This window comes from Festucalex cinctus, chromosome 21 (genome assembly GCF_051991245.1).
Source record: "Festucalex cinctus isolate MCC-2025b chromosome 21, RoL_Fcin_1.0, whole genome shotgun sequence".
Taxonomy (NCBI): Eukaryota; Metazoa; Chordata; class Actinopteri; order Syngnathiformes; family Syngnathidae; genus Festucalex; species Festucalex cinctus.
Window position 1 is genome coordinate 2,154,951 of NC_135431.1, and position 15,537 is coordinate 2,170,487.

Below are 15,537 nucleotides of genomic sequence, written 5' to 3' on the forward strand. Positions count from 1 at the left end.
TTAAAGAAAACTAACTGAAACTACATTTTATGTTTACAAAACAACTAAAACTTAACTATATTTCAAGCAAAAATGTCCTTCATTTAGTCTTTGGTAATTAATTTAATGGATGAGCCTTATATATGAACTCATTTGCTCCCAATAACGTGTAAATACGTTTTTTTTTATGTTTTAAGTGTCCCAAAGACGTATTTATACGTTGTTGTTTTGTTTTTTTTATACTAGAGCATACAGAAGGCTTTGATGCAGCCTCTCGACTGCAAAGAACGGTTGCAGAAATTGTTATTACACAAACGGCCAGCAGGTGGCAGCATAGCAGAGATGATCAACCAGAGACATGTAGGAAAAAATTCAAATTACTTGCAATTTTTAATAAATTTGTGAAAACTGATGAAATTTAGCTCTTTAAGTCAGGGTTAATGTTTGACTGCCAAAAATGGCTAAATAAGTCAAGGAATGTAGAGGAAAAAATGTCGCGACTGCTTGACGTTAAGGGTGTCACGATTTCGATTTTTTATCGAAATCGATCGAAATTACGTCACGATTTCGAGCATCGAAATAGAAGAGAGGACACACGATTCGATGCCCCCCCCCCGCGCCCGCCGCCACCGCCGCCACCGCCACCTCCCAGGAAAGCAAATGAGACGCAGCCATTCAGCTACTAGCTAACGGCACTTGTTAGCTGACTTCTCCTGCAGTCATGATGGCAAGCGCGGACAGACACAGCAATGGTGCTTCAAGCCGCTCCCGCTTCTCTCGTCACCAGTTTGGAAACATTTTGCGTTCCCGGTGAGTTATGTCGACAACGTTCACGTTGTCGATAAAAAGACCACAGTTGCAAGATATGCTATGTGCGCGTACTGTACTCGGCCACGGTGTTACGCCCGGCTCGTCAAGGGGAAGGGAAGTAACACAATAACAGAAAATATAGAGTAGATAAACACGGGTCGACTTTAACATCTGAGTAGTTTTAATTGAAATTTCAGGCAGGGGTTTGACAAGGGAGTGAAAGTGGAAGGTGAACAAATAATAACCGCATTTGACAGAACTGACAGAACGGAGGAGAAACAATAACTAATAGGGGTATAATACACGGATACACAATAGCGTCGCGCTGGCACAGTCGTCCAATCGGAGTGTCGCGCTGGCACAGTCGTCCAATCGGAGTGTCGCGCTGGCACAGTCGTCCAATCGGAGTGTCGCGCTGGCACAGTCCTCCAATCAGAGTGTCGCGCTGGCGCATTCAAACTGAATGGCCCGAGCCGCCAGCCGTAACAACGGGAAACACGACAAACATGACGGGACATTTACGCAGGCATCACAAAGATTTAGATTTATCAAATTCAACTAGAAGTGGGAAAACAACGGTCCAACCAACTATTTCATCCTCATTTACAGTGAAACTTCCACACACTTCAGCTCGCGCGAAACGCCAGATCCATAGGTCTATTTATAGCAGCAGACCTGCAGCCTTGGAAAACGCTGGATTCAAACATTTAATTAGTGTACTTGAACCACGCTACAGTATGCCCAGCAACTGTAAATGTTGGGATATAGTTTGTTCAGGCTGTATTTGTTCCATGACTTTGGATACAATATATTTTTTGTTGTTGTTGCACATTGCACATTATTTTAAGAGGAACGCACAGCACACTGTTGTAACCAAAAACAGTCAATAGATGGCAGGCACCCACTGTGACTTTTTGTTTTTGTTTTTTTATTTTACACTTCAGTAAGAACAAGACGGTTAACTTTATATTGTAAATAAATTCTTTGAATTTGATCATTCCTGCCTAATGTCAATTATCATATATTACATAAATTTACACAAAAATAATATGGAAATTGCATCACCTATATGTAGCCGATCTTTTGAAATAAGATTTACTGTACAATGAATAGAACCAATGATCATAGACTAGCCTTAGCCTACAGAAGCATATGCCTCTGTGTTATAAAGTGGGGGAGCGGAGAAAAAAAAAAAAAAAAAAAAAAATCGAAAAAAAAATCGAATCGTGACCCCAAAATCGAAATTTAAATCGAATCGTGGAGTTGGCGAATCGTGACACCCCTACTTGACGTAACTGTATATCTTCATTTGTTGTGTTCTGTTTGTCACCAAAAAAATGCAAAGAAGATAAAAACATACATCTTAAAAAAAACTGTCTGTTGGTGGCCCAAAATTGTCCTGAACAAACTGAAAGGGAAGCAAAAAAAACAAAAAACAGAAGCAGGCTTGAAGGTTAAATGTAATTGGTTGTCGTCGTTGGTAAACAAAGCGCAGCCGCATCCGTCTATCAAACAACTCCCGGCTGTTTATTTTTATTTTATTTTTTTCAAAACAAAACAAAGCCAAGCGCTGTCGTAATATTTCCTGCATTGTCCCATCGTTTGTTGACGCCCAAAGGACGTACAGGAGAATGATGGGAATCCTTCCTTCTTGCCGTCATACGCCCACAGGCATTTTCCTCTGTTTTTTTGTTTTCCCTTTCTTTCTTTCTTTCTCTCGCCACGGTGAACATGTCACAGCGGTTATTTTTATTATTTTTTCCCCCTGCGAGTTTGTTTGCAACGGAGTCGCTCGCATTGCAAAACAAACAAACAAACAACCTCGTGTCGACTAATCTGATGCATTTCTCATCCGCCCTAATCGCTCGGCCGCGAGGTCAAATTGTGGAATAAAAAGCAAACGCGGCGATGAAAACGTGCGACGCAAATTCCAGTGGTAGTTGGGGGGAAAAAAACAGGAGATTCTTCAAAGGGGAGGGGAATCCAACACTCGAGATGTAATTCCAGGGCGCTTTTTTTTTTTTTTTTTTTTTTTTTTTTTTTTTTTTTTTTTTTTTGTATGAATAGAGATATTGCACAATTGCGGTAACGAGATTTATCCGCCTTTGTAATCCATTTCAGCCTCCCTCACAAAATGCAATTTTTGTAATGTGTTTTTAATAAGGAAAATGCCATACTATATATAATATTGTGCTTTTGAAAAACAAAGAATAAAGCACTTTTTTTGTCCCGCGTTTTTGCTTGAAGCCAATGGACATTGCGTGATTATACAATGTGGCGAATCCTCACATCAAAATCTGCTTGTTAAAATATTATCACTGCTGCCACTGAGAAGTGCCAGCACTTTTTGATTTATAAAAAAAATAAAATAAAATAATTTAAAAAAATAAATTTAGAAATTATGTTGAAGTTTTGGAAAACTTTATTTACAGTGGGGCATTTTAGCAAACTTTTTATTTGCTGCAAACACTGAAGTCCCAACACTTTTTAATTTATTAAAATAATAATAATAATAATAATAATAATAATACATAAATAAATAAATAAAATACATTTAGAAATTATGTTGAAATTTTGGAAAACATTATTTACAGTAGAAAACTATTTATTTATTTATTTATCTACTTGCTTAGTTTTGAATTTAGCTTAACACATGCTGATGACCTGGAAGTTCCCTACAATTTCTGTTAATTTTTAATTAAACAAAACTGTCTATTCTTAATATGTTTAAAATTAAAAGAAAAGTTTTTTTTTTTTTTTTTTTTTTTTACGCTATTATTTTCTCTTTTACTGCAAATGAATATCGGCTTGAAATATCGGCTATCGGCCTCCTTGACGACTAAATAATCGGTATCGGCATCGGCCCTGAAAAAAAGCATATCGGTGTGATCGCTAACGTGGACATTGAAGCTGGCAGGCTCGCGTGCACTTCCGGCTGCTTCCAGCCTCGAAATCCTTCATCGTCATTTTTTGGAATCTCATCGCACGGTTAGACGCATCGTTAGCGTGCGATGCTGGAGAAAACCTGTTTGTTTGTTTGTGTTTGTTATCCCTCCCCTTTATGTATCCAGACAAGTCGTTTTCAGCGGTTACGTTATTTGACATTGAGTCTGGGGCCGCAGCCTCCGCCCGGCCGTGCCGTCGTGCGTCCGAATGTGACATTCGCCGCCAGTAATTGAGATCGATGGCGTCGTTCCGCCGCGGCCTTCCTTCCCAGCGGCGAGGAGGCTTGAACGGGATGACGGCAGCACACACACACACTTGCCTGTGTTTATGCCATCATGTACCTTGATTGTGTGCCCACATTAGCCTAATTAATCGGCACACAAATTAGGTCGCCGACTACGTCTCGTGGTGTTGCTCTTTCGGATAATTGTCCGTGATTAAAAATACACACCCGCGCAAACACTTGGCTGTGTGTTGTTTTGTTGTTGAAGGGTTTGGTTTCAACTAAAATGTGGATTCCAGTCTTACCTAACCCTGTCAAGTATGTGCACGCCTTAATTGGATGGAAAACTAACATTGCAGCATACCTGTACTTTTTTCTTTTCAACCATAACTACCACATGGTATGGTATGCACGCACCCGATTTTTGGTGTGGTTTCTTTTCTTACTTCTTTAGAAACAAGCTACACCTCAAAACTTCAAGTTCGATCAAGAATAGTTCCCACAAGCCAAGAGGAAATTTGCTTGGTCCCTCTTTGTCAAGATGTTTTTTCCGGTTATTCAGCAGTCTTTTATTTGGGCAAAGGTCTGCAAAGTAGAGACCATATCTTTATCCTATTTTTTTTTATCTCCACTATAGATTTATGTTAAAGCTTTATAATTTAAAACATGCACATTTGATGCAGGTAAGCATGCTTATGACCGACACTGTGACTTTGACTATATATGGCTTTAAAAAGGGAGGGCCTAGCCTGGTGAGTGACATGGGAGTCATCGAACTTACTTTATACATTTGAATTGTTATTTTTAATGAATCGGTCAATTAAACAGTATTAACTCACTCACTCCCAAAAATGTAAACATGTGTTTTATTTTGGATGTTTTAAGTGTCCCAAAGACGTATTTATACGTGTTTATGTTTGTTTGTTTGTTTTTTATGCAAGTGCATACAGAAGACTTTGATGCAGCCTCTCAACTGCAAAGAACGGTTGCAGAAATGGTAGTTATTACACAAACGGCCAGCAGGCGGCAGCAGAGTATAAAGAGATCAACCAGGGCCATGTTGATAAAACGCTCAAATACAATTCTAATCAAGTTTGCGAATAACGATGAAACTTAGCTATATTCTAATGCTAATTGCTGCAAAAGAGAAAAAGATAGAAAATGTTTTTTTTTCCTGATGAAAGAAGAGACTTTAATCTTTCTTTTGGTAGGTTCCATGTTTTTATAGCAATTGAACACAATGTTCTGTGGGCCTTGCAAAATAAATCGAAGGGGATTGCTTCTGTAAAAATGGCTGGGAGCGAATGAGTTAAGTATTTTTTTTGGTTCTCCCAAAAATATCAGCATCAACCTAAAAAAAAAAAAAAAAAAAAAAAAAATAAAAAATCCATATGTGTGTACTCTTATGCTGTCAAACAAACGTCCCCTTATGTGGAGAAGCGTGCTCAGGAGTCATTCCGGTTCCTCAAGTGATGTTTACGACGGTCTCTCAACCTTTGACAGTGACAGAGTAGGAGCAGACACTAAGGAATATTTTAAAAAGTGTATTTCAAGAAGCTGGAATACGTTTGTTTTTTTTTTGTTTTTTTTTTTTAATATACGCTTGCTAAACCGCTTGTGGTCCAGATCTTGCTCCCAACAATAAACAAGCGGTTCAACTGTACAATTAAGTTATTCCTGCTGTGCTTACATATTTTTTTTCTCCCCAACAGAAAAAGCTCAAATGACTTTCAGCGCATGAAAACAAAGCGCAACCTCAACAATAGTCTGGCCCTTGTTCTAGTTTTGCCTTTTCTTTGGCCATGAGTCGTGAACCGCGGGTCATGCGAAATGTGACTGGATCCGCCATGGCCTTTTCTGCCCCCCCGCCCAAAAAAGATCATCTTGAAAACACTCGGCATTTACTGTGCATGACCTGGTATGACTTCTTTGTCTCTTCACTTCTTTGCTTTCTTTTGCGTAGCCCCAAAAAACAGACATGATTCTTTTGCCATAAAATGGACTGTGTAACGCGATACGAGTGTTTTTTTTTAACTTGGATTGATCCAATTATACCAACAACTGCCAACAACCATCAGCCTGATCGGTCAGTCAGCATCACATCACATATGTGAAATTTAGTTCTGTGAGAATTGTGCAGAAATGACAACGATTGAGAACATTTCTCATGACTCTGCCAGTTCCGCTTCCTGTTATTGTCCTCTCTCTCTCTCTCTCTCTCTCTCTCTCTCGCCAAATGCGGACTTATAGGAAGACGTATAACCTCTCTCCAGCCCTGGCGGACGAGCGAAAAATAAGAAGCATCTGGCGCCGCGCGCTGACTCAGCAGTCAAAGTGTCATCGCTGTTAAGATGAAGCAATGTACCGCACCGCCATGTCTTCGATTCCCTTAATCCGACAATTTCGTTGCGCATTCCCGGGCGTCGGCCTCGGCGAGTGTTTCTTTTGGTCGGGGGTCGTGGATGAGGCTTGGGTTGAAAACGTGTGAAATAACGGGCTGAATAATCGGGATGTTTTTTTTTTTTATGCTGATCCATTGATGCATAATTTTCCATTCATAACATCCCTGGCGTGAACAGCAGTGAGCTGAAGCAAAAGCAGCATTAATTGACACCACTGTAGAAATGCCCCCCCACGAGGTTCTTTTACCCTTCAAATGTAAAAAAAACAAAAAAAAACAAAACAGATGAACATTTGTTTGGTGTGTTGTTTTTTTACACACGCAACAAAATTGCCGTCATCCCGTGGCACGCTGATCTCACAAACAGTGAAGACTGAAAGGTGGGGAATTGTCGCTAGCGTTGTACTCCCAAATAAAATGGAATAAATCAGCGGGAATACCCGAAGACGAAAGAAAGAAAGAAAGAAAGAAATGACCTTCCAAAATCAAACAGCACTGCCACAATTTTGTGTCGTATCATTCAAGCTGATGTCAGGGGAAAGGAAAGGAGGAAAAAAAAAAAAAAAAAAGGGATAATATTAGTATTCAGGTCAGTGTCTGAGCCATCTGTATCACTCTCATGGACACTCAGTGCCAAACATGAGGAGCATTGAGGGGGAAGGAAGCAGTGTGACAAGACAATAGACATGGAGGAGGGGAGAGAAAAAAAAAAAAAAAAAAAGCCTCTTCACCTCCAGACTTCCACAAAGGTGGAAAGAAGGACGAGTCGCCGGCACGATGTTGTCGGCACCGAAAGCTGCTGATGGGATAATCAGGCCCGAACGTGTTTGGTTTATTTGTTTGTATTTTCGCTTGTCTTGTACTTTGATTTCTCATCAAAATGGCCCCGAGAAAACCCAAGTTGGAAAAAAAAACAAAGCCTTTTTTCCACACAATAATGACAAATGTTGGACAGGCAGTGACATATTTTTGAGACGTTTGTGTCACAGTTGACAAAAGCTTGAAAACTTTGACAGATTTCCAGTACAATTTTGACATTTATACTAATTGTTTTTGACAATTTGGACCAATTTCAGACAATAAGGCTTGTGGAATTGATGAAACTGAAATTAATAAGCTTTCCCATGAGATTGTGATTTCATGAGGAATGTAAAATTTTAATTTACGAGCTAAAGGCTTCTGAAAAATGGAATAATGAACCAAAACACCCGGCCATCATCAGGATTGTTTTTGACAAATGTTTTACAAATTTTTGACATTGTTTACAAATTGTAACAATTAAAAAAAAAAAATTGGACAAATGTTGAAAATTTTGTGCTGATTAAATTTTTTTTTTATTTTTTTTTATTTTTTATTTTTTTTTAATAAATTTGACAAATGTTGATCATTTTTTGGAAACATTTTGACTTTTTTTTAATTTTTTTTTTTTATTTTAGACAGATTTTGACAATGTTGAATAAAAACGGATCAATTAATTGTATTTCTATTCATTTTGTTTTTCTTTTCACGCAAAGAAGTCTCTAAAGTAATTTGGTTGAATTTGGTCTTCCAGGAAGCATCAAAGGCGCAACCATCGTGGACGCTCTGGATACGCTCTACATCATGGAGATGTTTGAAGACTTTGACGCTGCCACCGAGTGGGTGGAGAAGAACCTGGACTTCAACGTGGTGAGCTGACTTCAAATTTGCCATGTTTGGCCTCCTGAAAGTCCCCCCCCCCCCCCAAAAAAAAATCCCCCTTTAGAAATTATGCCAGTCACAGTGTTTTCAGTAACGTTTCAACTAGGGATGTAACGATAATGGCGATATCGTGATATTGCGATATTAAAACTGCCACAATATATCGTCGTAGTCATGTCACGATCTTAAATGCAAGCACATCTGTTAACAAAGGCAGGTTAATTTCCATTTGTGCAGTTCTAGCACCCTCTGGTGGCTAGTTCTTTAGTTGCAGTTTAATTTTCACAAGGCATGTTTTGTCCCTTCTATGTTTAAAATCCACAATAATTGTCAAATGAAGGGGAATATATGATTGTGACCATAGTAAATATGTGTAGGAACTCAATGTGTGCTAGCATGAGTGCCTCAATATATATTTAATATATTTATATATTCTATTTTATATATAATATTTATATTTTTCATTGCTGTGATGTACAAAAACATATTGGGTGTTTTTTTTTTTTTTGTATAAGCTAATTTTCTGTACAATATTGTGACATTCTTTTGTATCGCCAACCTCCCCACAATATCGTGATAATTATCGTATCGTGACCTTCATATCGTGAAAACATCGTATCGTGTTGTTTGGATATCGTTACATCCCTAGCAAGTAGAAAAGTAACTTTTTATAGGTATTAATCGTACATGAAATATAATGACGTTATGACATTCATTCTGGACAAAATATGAACTTTTCACTACTGAAAATTGTTCAATGAGTCAAGTGTTTTATATATAATATTTATGATATTTTTCATTGATGGAATGTACAAAAACACAATATTGGGTGTTTCTTTTTTTAGTTTAAGCTCTTTATTTTTTTTATTTTTTTTTTTATTACAATATTGTGACCTTTTTTAAATATCGCCAACCTGTCCACAATATCATGATAATTATCATATCGTGAGCTTCATATCATGATAATATCATATTGTGACATTTGGATATCATTACGTCCCAAGTTTCAACATTTCTCACTGCCGTAAAAGTAGAGAGGAAACAGTATGAAAATGTCACATTATGATTATCATGAGCAAAATGAGCATTTATCAGTCTAATCGCAATATTGCCAGAGGTAAAAACATGACAGGGATGACGCCTATGGGAGTTGGCGCACGTCAAAAACATTTGTTATGCTTGCGCAATCGAACAAGAAGCCAAGGCGAGAATGCCGTGTTGCGTGTTTATTATGCTGATCAAGTAAACAGAGTTAGCGAAAAGGTTATGCACATAATTCACTCAATAAACTCCGGAATCATCGATCTTAGCCGAGCGAATCACCTTGAGAGGCCGAACCTTCATTTGCATGCCTGATGAATGTCAAACAGCGTTCGACGACGGACGTTCGCCCGAGCGTTGGTAAAAGCGGGCGAGGAAAACCTGAGCGACGCCCGACAGAGCGAGGAAGCGAAAGCCGCAAAACAATTCAGCACCGCCAGCAGCTCTCGCCGCAAATGAAGACGGAGAATGTCTTTTTGTCCGCCGGGTCCCGCCTCACCTGAATGCTAAACGGAACCACGCCGCAGTCCGGAGCGCTTTGTTTTAGTTGCTGCCCTCCCGTGTGGGATGCACACTAATAAGGAAAGAACGTGAATGACATTTCCCTGTACACATCATAACGTTTGTAATTATTGCTGTTGCGCTATAATGGCTTTTGGATTCATGTTTATTCATGTGCCAGCCTTGGAATCAGTTATTATTTAGCACTGAGACAAATTAACTCATTCAAAGCCAAAAACGTGTAAACACGTTTTTAATACTTTGTCCTTCACTCCCAAAAACTTGCATAATTGTCTCATTATAATATTGCCTTAATATTTTTTACGTTTTGTGTCAAAAAGCTGACAAACAATTGTCTTAATCATGATTTTTCACTTATTACCAAATGAATCGTGATTAACTCATTCACTCCCAGACATTTTAACTAGAATGAAGTTTCATCATTATTCACAAATCTGTTTAAAACAGCTGGGGAAAAGAGCTTGTTGCAACATGGCCCTGGTTGATCTCTTATACTCTGCTGCCACCTGCTGGCCGTTTTTGTAGTAACTACCATTGATTCAAGCATTCTCTTCAGTTCAGACGCTGCATCAAAGCTTTCTGTATGCTCTAGCATTAAAAAAACAACAACAAAAAAACGTATAAATACATCTTTGAGACACTTAAAACATTTAAAATAGAACTTATTTATACGTTTTTGGGAGCAAATTAGTTAATATTTTCTTTAGAATCAAGCAGCCCTACCCCGGCACCAGTTATGCTGATCAATAACCTCAATAATCAAGCGCCTTTCACTACTTTTAAATTTGGTTTTGTTGGTTACTTTATTAAATTGATGACATGCGGATAATCCAATATTAGCATTTGTGAAGAAATAATGAAAATGATCGTATTTGGATAGTGACAGGATACATGAAGAAAACTAAGTTTGAGCCCCAGGGAGAGGAAAAACTTTCCCGAAGCTGAAAATAAAAAAATTCTAATTTACTACTTGTTCCAATATCTTCTGTACTTTTTGGCTTAGCAGGAATGGAGGAAATCATTCTGTGTGTAGTTTTGTTTTGTTTAGCGGCGGATTAATTAGCAGCACAATCCAACTTCGCAATCAGCAAGTCGGGGAGAAAACATTTTAAATTGTTGTTGGCGCAGGACACAGCGTTCTGTCTTTTTGTCTAATCTGCGTGAGACAGCAAATAAAAGTTGAGTTGAGTTTCGGAGCACTCGCCTGCCAGTCAACAAGCACAGCTGCAATTAAGTTGAATTTCCATTCGCTGGATGATGTATAATATATATACACAGTTTAAAAAGTCAGTTTAAATGCCAGCTCTTAGAATAAAATAATAAGACCAAGATAAATGACTTGAAAACTTTCACCATTAATGTGACCTTTCGTCTGTAAAACATAATAATAATAAAAAAAAAAACAACAACATCAAATGAAATTGTTCTTTTCAAACCAAAATACACGGCTTCCTGTGTCTTGACAAGACTTTTTTTTTTTTTTTGAGGCTCTACTTATTATTTGGCTATACCGACCAAATGTCATGTTGCTAAGTCAAACTAGATTCAGTGGCTGATTTTTTTTTTAAATATTTGTGATTGAGTTTCTGGTGAGCAGTTTTTAAATTTTCGTTTTTTTTTTTTAGTAGAGTTTTTATTTTGTTTTAAGTTTTTTTTTTTTTTAAATTAAATTTAGTTAGTTTTAATTAGTTTTCAGGGTGTTTTTTGGTAAGATTTAGTTATTTAATAAATGCTTAGTTTTAGTTTAGTTTTAGTTAGTTTCAGTTTTAGTTTTAGATTTTTTTTAATGTGTATTACTAAAAAATATATTAAAAATATTAATATTAAATTAAATATATATAAAAAATAAATAAATAAATAAACTAAAATAACCTTGCCGGTGAGTGCTCAAACGTTGTCTTATGCTCCGCCCACACAGAAATTCATACAGAAAGACTACATTTTTTTTTTTTTTCATGCTTCTGAAGTGAACTTGGCTGATTGTGTTTTTCCTCTTCCTGGATTCGCCTCCCACCGCAGAATGCCGAAGTGTCCGTCTTCGAGGTGAACATCCGCTTCGTGGGAGGCCTTCTGTCGGCGTACTATCTGTCCGGCAAAGAGGTAAGGATGGACGTATGCAGAGGACTGACAGCCAATAGGCAAAACGACAGTTGTTTTTTTTTTTTTTTTTTAGTAATGCTCCTCTATCCTCCTGACTACCAGCAATTCAAATTTGTCCTCTGTAGTGGACCTTTTTAAACCTCAATATCTCCCATCCTTTGCTCCTCTGGATTTCAGATGAAGGTTTTTAATCCAGGTCTGCCGTCTTCTTTCTGTGTATATATATATTTTAAATCACCTTGTCAGGGTTACCTGTTTGACACAAAACTTCGGCATTTTCTCAGCTCTTTCCTATGGGGAAATTACTTCCTGTCCCCTTCTGGGGTTGGGCGCTTGTCGTGACGTCATATGAAACCCACCTATTGGGATTTAAAAAAAAAAAAAAAAAAAAAGTGTCAAAATGCACGTTATTGCTGTTCATGAGAAAGTAACATCACAAGACTGTTAAAACGAACGTGAGCGAATAATCTGCTCCGTAACGAGGCCCGGAGAATGACATCAGCGGTGTTTTTTTTCCTCTGATCTTCTCGTCTCCTTTTCTCCTTAATGATATGCTTCTGTTCCTAATTAATTATAAGTTTGTGCTAAAGAATCAATAGATCTGCGGCCTGCAAATCCCTGCCGCCACAGAGCTTCTTAAAACCTCGGGCTACAGTGCGGCTGCTCTGGAAAAGGGAAAAAAAAAGAAAAAAGAGGCTAACTCGCCAGAGATTTGACTGCAGCCTTGATTGTCGATGTTGTTCTGCCTTTAAGCTGCGTTTTGTGTCTTCGGCGAGCAAGCGAGCGAGGCCTTGCTTCGTCTTCGCCTTCATTAGCTGCAAGAAGGAAAAGAAAAAAAAACAAAACAACAATTTTCAAGCTCAGTGAGACTGTCGGCACGTGCGTCAAATTTGCGAGCTGGAAATCCGAAATGTCGACGTTGTTGCGGCTGCTTCGTTTTCGACTTCCACTTTTTTTTTCTCTGGCATCACGACACTGCACTCGATTGCAAAGCTCCGTGTTGAAGTGCTTCCCATGCTTCTTGAAATATACATTACAGGATGAGAAAGATGTACGGACATTTACCAACACGTTTGATGCGTCTTGTTTCATTTGATTTCACTGTAAGGCTACAAAACGGAATCCACAAAAATAAGTTTGTGACCCCTTTTGCATGTGTTATCACCTGCAAACTTTTTAATATTTTACTTCTTGTCATATAACATGGAAGCAAAAGGAAGGCTCAGTTTAATTAGAGAATTGAACATTGTATATGTAAATACCAAAAATGTTCAACCAAGCAATATCATTTGGTCTAATGAAGCTGCACTAGCTTAAGGTTGGCTAATGCTAACTTATTTTACAGTTTAACTGTTAGCAGTTGTTTGGCTTCATATCAATTTAACTCATTTGCTCCAAAAACATATAAATATGTTCTCTTTTAAATGTTTTGTGTCCCAAAGACATACTGGTATGTATACGTTTATTTCTTCATGCTAGTGCATACACAAGGCTTTGATGCAGCCTCTCTACTCAGAGAAGGGTTGACGCAATGGTTAGTTATTACAAACACGGGCAACAGGTGGCAGCAGAGTATAAGAGCTCAACCATGTTGAAAACAAGCTGATTTCCCCACAATTCTAAACCAATTTGTGAATAATGGTGAAACTTAGCGATACTCTAATGCTAATTGCTGCAAAACGGAAACGGGTACAAATACGCTTTTTTTTTTCTGATGAAAGAAGACTCTAATCTTTCTTTTGGTAGGTTCCATGTTTTTATAGCAATAGAACACAATATTCTGTGCGCCCTGCAGTCAAAATCCAGTGAAACAGCCGCGAGCGAAGGGGCTGGCTTCAGTGAAAATGGCTGCGAGTACATGAGTTAAGCATCTATTTTTTATTTTGGGAAAAAAACAAAACAACTGTTGCCACACATTATGTTCTGCGAGATGTCAACATTCAGTAGTGTCGTTATTGTTCTTGAAAATAAAAAAAAATAAAAAAAACAAAGTGGGGGAGACGATCAAGATCAGGAAACAGAGAAAACAACAACAGGGGAAGTACATCCTTATTGTCTTTTTTTTTTTTTCCCGCACCTTTTCCAATCGGTGTTTTTCTGATCAGCTCTCCTGGCTGTAATCCGATTAACACAAGAGTTACGAGTCTACTATTGAAGGCCGCTCATTTGGAACAAAAGTAAAATAACTGATACAACAGCTTCTCCATTATGGAATGTTAAAATCTCACTAAGTACAGCTAATAAACATTTCAACACCCTCGGACTGATTATTTCCATTCCTATTTATTTCCTATGGGACAAAATTGTATTAGCAAGCAGAACAAATCAGAAGTCAACGAGTGTCTTGCAGCGGTTTTGCGGTGCCTCGTTGCCCGTTTATCCACACGCATGCTGAAAGATGAATACAAGACAAAAAGCTGCCACGTTATTGCCAGCGCGGCTTGTAAAAGCTTTGAGAGCACTCGTAAAAATAAATCGGATTGTTTGCACACAATCGAAGACAAGACGTGGGCGTATATAACATAAAATCGTGTTTTTGTAGAAGAAAAGGATATAAAGAGAAAAAAAAAAACCGTGCTTTGTAAAATTTAAATTTAGACTTCCGACAACAGCGCGTGACCCACATCTGCATGTCGACATCCACAATGAATAATATTAATAATCATCATCCTCGCAGTTTAAAATCCAAGCGGCTTGATTGGCGTACAGAAAACGAGGACAAAAAATAAAATAAATAAAAAAATCTCTTGACGGGAATCTGTGCAGGTAGCGGATGATTTGAATGCGTAATGGCCTCGCGGCGGGAGCAAACTGTGACACTCGTTATCCCTCCTCAGCACTCGCTCATAAACGCTTTTTCTTTTTTTTTTTTTTTTTTTTTTTTTTAATGAGTCAATCAATACGCGGGCACTCAAAAGTCATTGCACGCCTCCCCTCATACGAGTCGGGCTCCTCGGCGAAGGCGGCTGATTGGTGGCCTTCTCCTGCGATGAAGGTCACCCGGCAGAGTGGGCTCCAAATGGCGGCTAGCGTGCGGCTAACGACTCTGACATATTCACAGGAAAAAGAAGAAGAAGAAGAAGAAGAAGAAGTAAAAGGTGGCAGAATAGATTGAAAATGTTGGGGAAGGTCACCGTTGTGCCTCAACTTGCAACTTTATGGCGAATAAGACTTTCAGCGTATTAGCTTAGCTTTAAAGGGCCCATAGTAAGAGGTTTTCTATCAATAATATGCATCCCCAGCCTGTCTACAATCCAAGCAGGTATGAAAAATATCCGTCCACAAATTCTTTAGCTTTCTGCTACTTTCTAAAACGATTTGGGAACAGCAAAAATATGACATCCAAAGTCAATTTTGACGAATGCATATCTTTTACACATTTGACAACTATTTTAGTACCGTATTTTTCGGATTATACGTCGCTCCGGATTATAAATCGAACCAGCTAAAAAAATGCATAATTAAGAAGGAAAAAACATATATAAGTCGCACTGGAGTATAAGTCGCATTTTTGGGGGGAAATTTATTTGGTAAAATCCATCACCAAAAACATCTTGAAAGGCAATTTAAAATAAAAATAAAAGAGAGAACAACAGGCTGAATAAGTGTACGGTATACTAACGTTACATGACTGACATGCCTGCTAATGTCAGTAACGACGTAACATATTAAGAGTTTGTAGCGAGCAGTGACGGGAATCGGAGGCGGAGTGTTGAAGCACGGAGCCAAAGGCTGGCCTTTTATTGACAACAGCTTCTGAGGTCTTAACAGCAACTCCCCACTTAGCTAGAAGCTAACAGGCTAACTCCCCTTTTCCACATAACAAAACCTTCCC

General features: G+C 38.3%; 1 protein-coding gene across 11 annotated transcripts in view; it reads left to right on the forward strand.

Annotated features, from left to right (window-relative positions):
* Positions 1-15,537, forward strand: part of man1a1 (mannosidase, alpha, class 1A, member 1) — a 105,553-nt gene that overhangs the window by 59,901 nt on the left and 30,115 nt on the right. For all 11 annotated transcript variants that reach the window (XR_013281115.1, XM_077510051.1, XM_077510050.1 and 8 more), the window contains 2 exons: positions 7,912-8,027; positions 11,622-11,702. Coding sequence is in view for 10 of the 11 variants with exons in the window: in XM_077510051.1 (XP_077366177.1) it covers positions 7,912-8,027; positions 11,622-11,702 (197 nt within the window). In the remaining variant the exon portion in view is untranslated. The remainder of the gene's footprint in view (positions 1-7,911; positions 8,028-11,621; positions 11,703-15,537) is intronic.